The sequence below is a fragment of the Rhinichthys klamathensis genome, unplaced genomic scaffold (genome assembly GCF_029890125.1).
Source record: "Rhinichthys klamathensis goyatoka isolate OS25496 unplaced genomic scaffold, OSU_Roscu_1.1 h1tg000127l_1, whole genome shotgun sequence".
In the NCBI taxonomy this organism is placed as follows: Eukaryota; Metazoa; Chordata; class Actinopteri; order Cypriniformes; family Leuciscidae; genus Rhinichthys; species Rhinichthys klamathensis.
In genome coordinates this window covers 1,510,955-1,524,475 of record NW_026606664.1, presented here as the reverse complement: position 1 = coordinate 1,524,475, position 13,521 = coordinate 1,510,955, and the positions used below count along the sequence as shown (strand labels likewise).

Sequence of the window (13,521 nt, the reverse complement as noted above, 5' to 3'; positions counted from 1 at the left end):
ATGTCTTATGAGCTGTTTGCACGCGTCCATCACCAAAGCTACCATGTTTGTAAACACGGCAAGGGAATAACATATTGACCTTCAAAGCACAAACATTATTGAATGAGGTGGCAGCTGTATACCTGAATGCGCTTATCTATCAGCATGTCCTTATGATATGTTACTATGTTACCCATATGAAGAAAGACGTTATTTACCACTTTATGTGCCTGTCAGCTGTACTAGACTTCTCATGTATGCCAAGTGAATTTCTTATAATTTTCAAATTTTTCTTTTAATAATCTATTTTTTTCTAGCATTTTCTAAGTTGTTACATTTAAGTTACACACACACACACACACACACACACACACACACACACACACACACACACACACACACACACACACACACACACACACACACACACACACACACACACACACACACACACACACACACACACACACACACACACACACACACACACACACTTTTCTAAGTTGTTATATAGGGACATTAAGTTGGTGCAGTATCTTCCATCTTATCAGTGTCAGTGATTTACAGTCATTTCCAAACCCATTGGAAATGACATACGGTCCAGGATATTACTCTATCAATACATTTTCTATTCCATGTTCCAAGCTTCCATTTTCTGATAGAACAGTGTTTTTTATCATAATAAAAGATGTATTATTCAACAAGTACATTCATCCCAGGATGTGCCACAAAGTTGCGGACGATAATTAGTCAATGAGTTTAAACTGGAAGAAATGGCTGTTGAGAAATGACTACACCTGCTCAAACCTGACGGCGAGAGTTTATTCAGTCACAGCTGAAAAGCTTTAACCAGGATCCCAAACCCAATTTCTTCGGTCTGCCACCTGCAACACATGTGTTCAACAGAACTGCCTTCCTGTGTGTTTTTTTTGTGTGTGTGTGTTCATTTCCCAACTGGCACTAGGTCAACATCTCATTCAGCACCTTGATGTGTTACAGTGTTTACAGTCCAAAGCCAACAGCTGATTTGTCTGCACCGTTTCCTCTTGCAGTATTAGAGAGGCACCCCAGCTGACACCAAATGGTTTGGAGCGTTTTGTCTTTTTTCCCCCCCTTTTAAGCTGCTTTTTATGAGCCTTAAAAAGTAATGGATGCTCTGGAGAGATAACATCAGACATTAAGAAGTATGTGATGTAATGGAGAGGAACACTCTCAGAAAGCATTCAAGTCTTTTTCACAGATTTTCAGGACAATCTCAGGTCATCTCCAAAACAATCTGTTCTATTGTCACGACAAAAGCACCAGCCTCCATTTCAGAGCAAAAACAGCATTAGAAGAACTTTGCTTGATGGACATCCTACCATAATCAATCTGAAACTAAATTGCCAGATCATAAAAAAATTATTGCTTAGATATATAATCAAATACGTGAAATGTTTGTGAGAGACTCCATTGAGTGTGCATGTTGAAAAATACATCGAAACTTAAAAATAATGGGAAAACAGCAGTGGATTGCAAAAATGCATTCAGTAAAAGGCCCCTTAAACTCTGTCTCAAACATTTTTCTTTAGATTGTGACAAAAAGACAAAAAATGTCATGACAATTTGTAACTATTTTGATTTGTTGCAAATTCATATAAAATCTTAAGACCTCATTTGTACGTTTTCGTACGTTCTCGCCTATGGTTCTCGCCCAACTGAGGTATGTTTTTGGGTGGGTTATGGATTAAGCTTAATACTTGTTTTTAGAGAGAGATTAGAAATAGTTTGTCATTCAAGCCATATACAGGTATATACAAATCATACAGTTTCACTAATCACAACAATTCGTACACAATAGCACACTTAAAAAGTAGCTAAATCTTCTCATGAGTTGAGGTTGAAAATGTTTATTCACTTGAGTTTGCATGTGTAAACATATTGGCAATACCAAGCTAAAGTGTTTTTTTATGCAACATAAATATATTTACATTTTGAAAACCCTATATTTGACCAAAATTGTTTCCTATTTTGTCATTCTTGTGAGCAAACAACAGAAAAGACATGCATGATCAACCTAAAATGAATCAAACTGTCAGCTACAATTGGCAAGTACATCTGAAATCAGTTGTATTTGTCAAAAATAAAATGCGTTAACTTACTTGCAACTTATATACGTATAAAGTTACGTTATTATACGTAACATGTTACCCCCAAAACTGGCCATAACATCAGTCTAGCATTTTTGTTGTTTTCTACACTTTCGGTCATTATGCCATAAGTGCCAATTTTTTTTTTTTTTTTTTTTTTTTTTTAAACATGTCTGGAAAGGTTGTTCTTCGGGGATTCACAAAGAGCATCATTCAAACTGGCCTATTGTAGTGTGTCCTGTTTTTTCTTGTCCTGGGAGGAAACAAACCCCATCCCTTGAGCATATGGATGCCTGTGTTCTAATCAGTAATGATAGAGTGGCTTTTGATGGAGAAACTCACCCTTTCTAAACCAGACTTCTGTTCCTTTTTCCCCTCCTCAGGTCTGATGGAAATCCGATCTGTCAGTGTGGGAGTTGTCGCCATCAAATCTGTCAGCACCGGCCTGTACTTAGCTATGTCCAAAAAGGGAACACTCTTCGGATCGGTAGGTACATCGAATGACAGTGTTTCAGCATCTTTTAGTATTAGCGTTTTTGTGAATCACAGAAATCTGAAACACGTGGGTCATCCAGTGAATATCCAGCAATTGATATTTGGACTTTTAATACTGTAATTGAACTCAGACTAGGTCATTACAGGAATCTGCGGTCTCTTACTGTTTTTGTGAAGATAGTGCGTGCCACCAGACAGTTGTTTGTGGCTTGTTTAATGAAGACGCCCCATTGCATGGTGCATTTTAACTGCACTCTGAGAAATCTCACCCTGGCAATCTGTCACCAGCCATGATAAGATGGCTTACAGATGGCTATATCTGTCCTCCGATCCCCAGAGTAAACATGACAAACCTTGGGAATCACTCGAGGCCTAAGCACCCTTCTTTTCTTACTCTTTTGAATGATTATTATTAGTCACATTCACTCATTCCACAGTGATCTTATCGGACTGTAGGTTAAAGCTGCCTCGATCGGTACTCTAAGTGTTATTGTCATCATCCTTTTTGTCCTTTTCAAGTTAATAGCTTTATCCAGCTGTGGCAGAGGGGCAAAGCTCATTTGGCTTCGTCAGGCAGCTTTTTGAGCCCATGCGAGACGGTGATGGTTGATTTACAATGACAGGCTGGTTGAGATAAATACAAATGCGTAATGGGTACACAATGGGATGTTTGGGATATTACTCACTCTCAGATTTACCTAGGACATAAACACATTTTCTGGATTTGGGCATCCAAATGTAATTCTTCAACAAAATGGCTGACCTGAATATTGGGGTGTGGGTCCTAGTGAAAAAAAAAACCTACCAAAATACATTTCACACTTAGTACAAATCCATTAACATATTTACTGACAAATCGCTTGAAACTTACTGATAAATATTATAATTAAACTTTATTTGGAGTAATTCTTTATTGCACAATGCACATTTCTTAATACTAAGCCTAACATGTGTTTTAATGTCATTATTAGTAAGGATAGTATTATCACTGTATAATATCAGTCTTTACATGCAAGATGCAGTATAGTTCCATTTTAGCACAATAACATATATTTGGTTGAACCACAGCACTACTTCCAGATAACGTCTCGGTTACATATGGTAACCCTCGTTCCCTGAGGGAGGGAACGGAGACGTAGGTCAGACTGACCAATAGGAATCTCGCTAGAGAGGCCAATCTACTTCGAGTGAAACTAAAACAAGCCAATGCACATTGGCATGCAATCATTTGCATCAGCTGCGCGTCCTCGTCAGCGCGGGTATTTAACAGCAGCTGTTATGATTGCACACTAGTTTTTTGCTGAGGAGCCAAACCTGAAAAAGCTGGCCGCCCCAGCGGGCGGCAGCAGATGTGGCGACGGGACCTACGTCTCCGTTCCCTCCCTCAGGGAACGAGGGTTACCATATGTAACCGAGACGTTCCCTATCGGTCAGTCACTACAACGTAGGTCAGACTGACCAATAGGAATCCCTACCAAAGCGCCACAGCTGCTGCACCCCATCCAGCGCCCCATGCAAGCCTCTACACCTTCTTGCCTAGAAGGACGATAGGAGGAGGCTACACACAGAGTGTATCTGTCACTGTTGTTCCGTAATAACCCATACAGTGAGATTATTGGATAACACTGGGAAAGCGTGCCCTTCAGTTAGGAAGGAGGACGCTGCGGAAGCCACTTACTTCAAGGAGTTATGTGGGGAATACATATGGACTAGCCCGAAGGCTGTACTACATATGAGATAGTGGGTGACTTAGCCCAAGGGAAAGACACGGGCTTCCGTTAGGAGCAGCCGTGGAAAATATACACATATGGGATCCCCGTAGGGTCACACATATGGAACCCAGCCCAGATCCGGTTCTCAAGGATTCAGCGGATAAAGGCCTGGCACCTGGACGCTCCGCCATGTCCGGGCCGAGGGGTTTTTGGAGGACTCAACAGGTTTTTCACTCTGGAGCAATAAGGGTGCACAGTAGGGTGCAGCAAGCCGACAGAGCCGGGCCTCTCGGTGCTTCTACCCGTTTAGGGTGAGAACACGGGAGGAGACCGGCTCTACACGTAGGCTATAATATCTAGCGAACGTGTTAGGTGTCGCCCAGCCCGCAGCTCTACAGATATCTGTTAGCGAGGAGCCACGTGCCAGCGCCCAGGAGGATGCAACGCCTCTCGTGGAGTGTGCATGCAACCTGAGCGGGCAGGGCACGCCTTGAGCTTGGTAAGCCAAGGCGATGGCATCCACTATCCAGTGGGCCATCCTCTGCTTGGAGACAGCCTTTCCCCTCTGCTGGCCTCCGTAACAGACAAAGAGCTGGTCTGAGGTCCTGATGCTTTGAGTTCTGTCCACGTACATACGCAGAGCGCGAACGGGACAGAGCAAAGCCAGGGCTGGGTCTGCCTCCTCCAAAGGCAGCGCTTGCAGGTTCACTACCTGGTCTTTGAAGGGAGTGGTAGGAACCTTGGGCACATAGCCAGGCCGGGGTCTTAATACCACATGGTTGTCACCCGGCCCGAACTCTAGGCACGATTCGTCGACCGAAAATGCGTGCAGGTCTCCTACCCTCTTGACAGAGGCCAGTGCAACCAGTAGCAAAGTCTTCATGGAAAGAAGCTTTAAGTCTACTGACTGCAGAGGCTCAAAGGGAACATCCTGAAGTGCTCGAAGCACCAGGGAAAGATCCCAAGAGGGTATGGAGGGGGGTCGAGGAGGATTTAATCGTCTCGCCCCCCTAAGAAACCTGACGACCAGGTCGTGCTTCCCCACTGTTTTGCCATCTATGTGGTCGTGATAAGCTGAAATAGCGGCAGCATGTACTTTGAGGGTGGAGGGAGACAGCCTTCGCTCCAACCCTTGCTGCAAGAAGGAAAGCACAGACCCTATCGAACATCTCCGGGGGTCTTCTCGGCGAGAAGAACACCACTCGACGAACAGGGTCCACTTCAGGGCGTAAACACGTCTCGTGGACGGCGCCCGTGCTGAAGTGATGGTGTTAAGTACCTCAGGGGGTAAGTCACCTAGAACCTCCGCGTCCCGTCCAGGGACCAGACATGGAGTTTCCAGAGGTCTGGACGCGGGTGCCATAGGGTGCCCCGTCTCTGAGTCAGAAGATCCTTCCTCAGAGGAATGGGCCAGGGAGGGACTGTCCCAAGGAGCATGAGTTCTGGGAACCAAGTCCGGGTGGGCCAATAGGGAGCCACCAGAAGGACCTGCTCCTCGTCCTTCCTGACTTTGCACAGTGTCTGTGCAAGTAGGCTCACTGGGGGAAACGCATATTTGCGGAGGCCCCGGGGCCAGCTGTGTGCCAGTGCGTCCGTGCCGAGTGTTCCCTCGGTCAGGGAGTAAAACAGCTGGCAGTGGGAGGTCTCTGAAGAGGCAAACAGGTCTACCTGAGCCTCTCCGAACTCTCTCCAGATCAGCTGAACCACCTGGGGGTGGAGTCGCCATTCTCCCGGAAGCACAGCTCGTGATAGCTCGTCGGCCACACGGTTGAGCACGCCAGGGACATACATGGCTCGAAGCGACCTCAGACGCTTCTGACTCCAGAGGAGGAGATGGCGGGCGAGTTGCGACATGCGACGGGAGCGTAGACCACCTTGTCGGTTGATGTACGCAACGGTTGCTGTGTTGTCCGTACGGACCAGTACGCCCCTGCCCTGTAGCGACCTTTTCAAGCGGCTCAGAGCGAGATGTACTGCTAGCAACTCGAGGCAATTGATGTGCCAATGCAGTTGGGGAGCCGTCCACACCCCTGACACTGCATGCCCGTTGTACGTGGCACCCCAGCCGGTGGCGGAGGCATCTGTGAAAACCACAGCATGCCTGGAGACCTGTTCCAAGGGGACTCCTGCCCGAAGGAACGAGAGGTCTGACCACGGGCTGAAGGTCTGGCGGCAGGCCGGTGTGATTGCCACCCGGTGAGTGCCATGATGCCACGCCCATCTCGGGACTCGGCCGTGAAGCCAGTGCTGAAGCGGTCTCATATGAAGCAAGCCGAGCGGAGTTACCGCTGCTGCCGCTGCCATATGCCCCAGGAGCCTCTGAAAAAATTTCAGTGGGACCGCTGTCCTGCCTTTGAACGTGTTCAAGCAGTTCAGCACCGACTGAGCGCGCTGCTCTGTGAGGCGCGCTGTCTGTGCGACCGAATCCAACTCCATACCGAGAAAAGAGATCCTCTGCACAGGGGCGAGTTTGCTCTTTTCCCAGTTGACCTGAAGGCCCAACTGGCTGAGGTGCGTGAGCACGAGGTCCCTGTGTTCGCATAACTGATCTTGAGAGTGTGCTAGTATAAGCCAGTCGTCGAGATAGTTGAGGAGGCGAACGCCCTGTTCTCTCATGGGAACAAGGGCCCCCTCCGTGACTTTCGTGAAGACACGGGGAGACAGGGACAGCCCGAAGGGCAGGACCTTGTACTGATATGCTCGACCCTCGAACGCAAAGCGCAGAAACGGTCTGTGTCGAGGAAGAATCGAGACATGAAAGTACGCGTCCTTCAGGTCGATCGCTGCAAACCAATCTTGGGGACGGATGCATCCGAAAATGCGTCTCTGCGTGAGCATTTTGAACGGTAGCTTGTGGAGGCTCCGATTCAAAACTCGCAGATCCAAGATCGGTCGTAACCCACCACCTTTCTTGGGTACAATGAAGTAGGGACTGTAGTGCCCTGACCCCATATCGGCTGGAGGGACCGGCTCTATCGCGTCCTTCGCCAGTAGGACTGCAATCTCCGCACGCAAGACATGGGCATCGGCTGCTCTCACTGTAGTGGAGTGGATGGCCCGAAACTTGGGGGGACGCCGGGCGAACTGAATCGCATAGCCGAGCCTGATGGTCCGAATGAGCCAGCGAGACGGACTGGGGAGCGCTAACCAGGCTCTCAGAGACCGTGCAAGCGGGACCAAAGGGACTGTAGGCGTAGCCGGAGTGGGGCAGCGAGGTGGAACACAGGGACGTGGCTCGGGAGGCTCTCTCTGGGAGGCGGCCCGTAGCAGGGTCTGTGTGTGCTGTGCAGCACTTACCTGGTTCCACGGGGCAGGAGGTGCAGGAGGCGGCTCGGTGGCGTTCTCGAACTGCACACTGCTGCTCACTGGCGACAGAGGAGGCGGATGAGAGTGGTGAGGATTCTGTCCCCCCACTGCTCTCCGGGTCCTCTTCGGACCCAGAGATGGTAGAAACTGCTCTTTTATTGAAAATTTGGGTACCGCTGGTTTTAAGGCCAGCGGCGGAACAAAACGAAACACAGGATTTTCCACCCGGCCCTCTTCCGGGGGAAAGTCTCCTGGAGAGCAGTCCCTTCCATCTCCGGGTCGCCCGTCCTGGGGCCGCTTACCTCTGGCTTTGCCACCCTTCTTGGCGGGGGCCTGGACGGGCGGGGCGGCCTGCCTGCGACTGGCTCCACGGCCAGGTGGAGGCTGCAGCGCGGGAGCAGGGGCAGACGCAGGAGGACGCCCCCGGCGACGAGCAGACTGAGGAGCCGCAGGCGGTGGGTTGGAGGCAGCAGCTGACCGCCGCGGCAGGATATGCTTGATGGCCTCAGTCTGCTTTTGTACAGCCGAGAACTGCTGGGCGAAGTTCTCGACCGCGTCGCCGAAGAGGCCGGTCTGGGACACGGGGGAGTTGAGGAACCGGAGCTTCTCAGCCTCACTCATGTCTGCCAGACACAGCCAGAGATGGCGCTCCTGGACCACCAAGGTGGACATCGCATGACCCACTGACCGCGCGGTGACCTTCGTCGCACGAAGCGCGAGGTCCGTTGCGGCACGAAGTTCCTGGAGAACTTGTGGATCATGACCACCCTCGTGCAGGTCCTTCAGTGCCTTGGCCTGATGGACCTGCAGCAACGCCATGGCGTGCATGGCAGAGGCAGCTTCCCCACAGGCCTTGTAAGCCTCGTCGAATAGGTCCGACGAGTACCTACAGGCCCGGGAAGGAAGACACGGTTCTCCGCGCCGAGTGGAGTTAGGGCACAGCTGCATTGCTCCATCAAGGGTGGTGAGGGAGGAGGAGCCACCGGAACGGTTTCTGGCAGTAAAAGGTGCCGTCCACATTCCCGTAAGCTCCTCATGCACTTCCGGGAAGAAAGGCACTGGGGTGGGTTGCTGAGAACCAGCACGCGCCACCCCGAGATACCAATCATCCAACCTCGAGGGTTCGGGACACGGTGGAGGATTCCACACGAGCCCGACCCCGTTGGCGGCCCGGGAGAGCATGGCCATCATCTCCGGGTCCGTCTCAGGCACCGCTGGCACCCCCGAAGGAGGCAGCGGTGCCGAGTCGTCGTCCGCAGAGAAGTCTGACCCACCCTCCAATGCAGCGATCGACATCTGGTCACTGGGAGCCCCAAAGGAGACAACCGGTACACACCTCGAGGATGGTCCAGCTTTCTCCAATGGAAGCTCAACTGGCTGCGGAGCATGAGAGGGGTGAGGGCTCCTAGGGGGTTGGTTCCCCGAAGGAGACGCGCTCACCGTGATCCTCAGGTCACCCGTGCCCCCGCCCGAAGCAACCCTCCGAGGAGGATTGGAACGAGGCAGAGGCACGGGGACTCCGCCCCTTTGCAGGAACAGGAGTCTCGACCGTAGCTCCGCGATGGTCATCTTCCCACAATGGGTACATGACTCATCCACAAACGCTGCCTCAGCGTGTTCAATGCCCAGACACACGAGGCAGCGCTTGTGACCATCCTGTGAGCCCAGGTAACGACCGCATCCAGAAACACACAGATAGAAAGTCATCTTTTTTTTCTTTTTTTTTTTTTTTTTTAAAGACGCTGTCTATCTGTGTAAGCTCTTTTAGGGACTACTCTCACTGGTGCTGAAGCACGCAGGGGAACAGTCACTGCGAACACAGACGGGAATGTGCACCCGTCTGTGCGCTGTCTCTCTCTCTCGCTGGCAGGTCTTACCGGCTGTGAGAACAGCCTTTGAGCGCTGAACTGCGCACCTTACCAGCTGTTAAAACAGCTTTTTTGAATTTGCTCAAAAAAACAAAACAAAAAAGACAGACAGAAGAGAGAGGACACAAGACTGCTCGCGCTGCCGTGCTGTAACGCCCGCACCGAACAAGGAGAGATCCAACGAAGGCTTGCCAAGTTTCACACTCTGTAGGATTACCATGAAGCGTTTGGCTCCGAAGCAAAAAGCTAGTGTGCAATCATAACAGCTGCTGTTAAATACCCGCGCTGACGAGGACGCGCAGCTGATGCAAATGATTGCATGCCAATGTGCATTGGCTTGTTTTAGTTTCACTCGAAGTAGATTGGCCTCTCTAGCGAGATTCCTATTGGTCAGTCTGACCTACGTTGTAGTGACTGACCGATAGGGAACTAAAGTGGGTTAAGTACAAAATTAGTTGTTCCAATTTGGCAGACTTTAAGTAGGCCTATAGCAATTTTTGCATTATATAAAAAATAAGTTATTATTGTTGGTGTTAATAATAAAAGTATTAATAGGCTATATATATATTTTTTTTAAATAAAAATATATTTCACAATTGAAAATGTATTGTCTTGCCATTTAAAGTACATTTTGCAGTATTTATTTTTTATATATATATAAAAAAAATGATATATACAGTATGTAAACATTTTTTCAAATGTTTTCATATATATATATATATATATATATATATATATATAAAGCCGAAAATGTTTGCTGTTTACAACATATATTTAGCATATATTTGAAATCTATTATGTCCAGATAATGCCTTAATAAAAAGGACCTCTTGCTACTAAAAAACATAGGCAAATCCAGTGATTAGTAGGTCAATCAGCAGATTTGCAGATTTGAATCAATTAAATTACATAGTATTTTAGTCCTTAAAGTAAAAAATAACATGATGAAATTTAGCCACATTTTAAAGAATATTTCTGTGAAAGGACAACTAAAACAATAAAATAAATAACTGCATGTCTTAAAACTACAGTAAATATGTTGATGCTGTCAACAAGTAACTCATCCTGAAATCTTCATTTGACCAAATTCAGGTCAGATACAACCCCAGCTGCAAGTTCAAAGAGCGCATCGAAGAGAACGGCTATAACACCTACGCCTCCCTGCGCTGGAAGCACCGGGGGAGGCAGATGTTCGTGTCGCTGAACGGCCGAGGGAAACCCCGCAGAGGACACAAAGCTAGACGGAGACACCCATCTACTCATTTCCTCCCTATGCTGCCCACATAGCTGGACTCTTCCTCATGAGCAATGCTGTGCCATCTGCATTTGATGGGGACTTATTAAATGTTATTAAATTCTTCTGTTTTGTTTTTCTGAGTACTGTCGCACAGTACATTAACTTATTACTCTGTCTTCTGGCTCAGCTTAAGACCCAGTAATGTTTAAAGCAATGCTGTTAATATGATGTACAGGTTATGTATTAATGTTGTTGTTGAGTTAAAGGTTGTGTAGGTTAGAATTTTTTTTAAAAAAAAATTCCAAATTTGTTTAGACTTTCTATATATATCAATGCATAATTAAAATCTAAGTACTCTGAAAAAGAAAGTATAAAAATCGAGTGTCTGTAGACCTCTCACGACTGTTTTAAAGACAGCTCATTATTTACATTCACTTCACCCCCTCCCTTCTGGTCTCCTTCCAAAGCCACACCCCCAAAACACATGAACGCGCGACTCCGACCGCTGAGCTGAAGACGCATTATTTACCTGAGACGAGCGAAGAGTAGAGGAACGAGTGCATGTAGTGACATCATGTCAGACACACATGTAAATAAAAAAATCTAACTTTATCATTATGAAGTTAAACAAATAAGTTGTATTTTATTACTCACTATCAAAGTAGCATATTGATATTGGTAAACTTTACAATATATATTTATTGATTCGCTAACGAGCTAGTTATCTATAAGGCAAAGCTAAACACAGGTTGCGTGATACACGTTGTTCCATTGCCATAATTTACACTGTGATGTAGATGAATTTCGTGTAAGATTTATAACATATATATGATGTTATGCATGTAAGAGTTTGCTTGATGAAAGCATAGTTGATTCTGATGAGGACTACACTCCCGAGACAAGTACCACATCGTCAGCTCGAGGACAGAACCGTGGTCGAGGGCGAAGCAGAGGAGGTCGTGCAAGAGGTCGTGCTACTAGGGTCAGAGGAAGTAGAGGCCGAGGACGGGCTGGTCGAAGTGCAGGACAAGGTGCACTTCTTGGACAAGAGGACCTGAGTCGAGTTTTGCATCTTCAAGCACAAACAAGGGCATGTGAACAGGTAGGCTATATATGATGTGGAGTGTAATGTACACAAGTCATCTCAGAGAACAATAAAGCTATATATAAATAAAATCAAAAATTGAATCATGTTGACATATGTTTTGTGTAATTTCATGAATATTTTCTTTTTTTTTTATATATATATATATTTTATGATTATATATTCCATTGCAGGCCAGAATTCGAGGACTGAGCCTGGAACAAGCACACCAAGTCCTGGAGCTCTGCCTGACGCGTGACCCAAGTCTTATGTTTGATGTTCTGGAAAGGATGTCTGAAAATGCTCCTCCACCAGGCCCTCTTGTGTCAGGGCAACCCCCTTGGTGTGTCTGCCAGCGGTGCAGAGGAATGGCCACATTTGTCGAACAAAAGTGCTGTGGACAACATCCTGATTATTGTATTTCCATACTGCCACACATGGAAGCCTACATTTTGGAAGAGGGTGTTCTGCGCCTTGCCAGACGTATCTGGAATGACATTCGTGCATTGACTGATAATCCTGAACCAGGACAAAGTAATAGACAGTTCCGTCACGCAGCATACAGGCAATTTGTAGTGTGGCAGTATGGAGCATTGGGACAGGGTCACAGAGTCGTGATACCAAGTTGCTGCGTCTGGAAGATACGTGACCGTTATCCTGATCCACTGCAACAGTACAGAGGTTTTATTCCCAGTAGAGTCTAAGAGTCTAGAGTGCTTTTGAAAACTGTCAATCTATTGTTTTGTCGAATACATGTACATAGTTTTTGTTTTGTACGTTTTATATTATAAAAATATTGTTATGTTTTAGTTTGGTTGACTATTTTCTTTTCTTTTTAAATAAATTTTATTATTGAAAATTACACTTGCAATAGAAAACGTTTTATTACAAAACTACATTTATGTATTTCTTTCTGCAATAACGACAACCAAATGTAGAATGTCACTTTTTGATTTCTGTATTATAAAACGCATAAACTATATCACAAATATAAAAAACATTAGCACAATCAAAAACAACTATATAAAATGAAAGAAGACAATGAAGTGTTTCCAGAAGGAATCTTGATTGGAAGACGGGTGAGACTTGGGATGTAGCATCACACCAGCTATTGTCCTGTGGCGATTATTCATTTTTCCGGCAGCGATTGACCTATACAAAGAACATAATAATTATCGATCTGGCATGATTACCCCATTTCAAAATCAAACACATTAGTAAAGTTAAATATCTAATATATTAGGGGAGAATAGTTTTATTTGATTGCGTTTTTAGTCTACATTTGTCTTGGATGAAAAAGTCACCCACGTGATATTTGGATAGTAGCATTACTTTTATATAACCATTTCATATTCTAATAACTCTTTCTGAGTTAGATAAGTTACAGTTAAAATTATGTTATATGTAATGTTGTAATTTAAATTAACATTTTATCTATGTTTCAATAAATACATATAACATATAGGTACCAGTATTTAAATAACTCACCTAAACCTCTGCTGACTTGAATTTGCAATAGCTCCTGTGTTGATGGAGCAGGTGCACCAGACAGTAAGCCATGTTGACGGGGATCATCAGGTCTCCTGGTTCTTCTTCTGGGCATCCCCTTATTAGATGATATCCGTCGATGGAGGATGGCACGCTGTAGTTCAGAGATGTAGCTGTAGTCCTTATCCACCTTTAATGAGCACAACCTCCACTTCCTGGACTT

The 13,521-nt window shown here is 46.3% G+C and overlaps 1 protein-coding gene across 1 annotated transcript in view; it reads left to right on the top strand.

Moving 5' to 3' along the window:
• The window catches only part of fgf22 (fibroblast growth factor 22), a 39,327-nt gene extending 28,481 nt beyond the window's left edge, over positions 1-10,846 (top strand). Inside the window, exons 2-3 of the mRNA XM_056256432.1 lie at positions 2,492-2,595; positions 10,582-10,846. Of these exons, the coding sequence (XP_056112407.1) occupies positions 2,492-2,595; positions 10,582-10,776 (299 nt within the window). The 3' untranslated portion in view covers positions 10,777-10,846. The remainder of the gene's footprint in view (positions 1-2,491; positions 2,596-10,581) is intronic.
• The last annotated feature ends 2,675 nt before the right edge of the window (positions 10,847-13,521 follow it).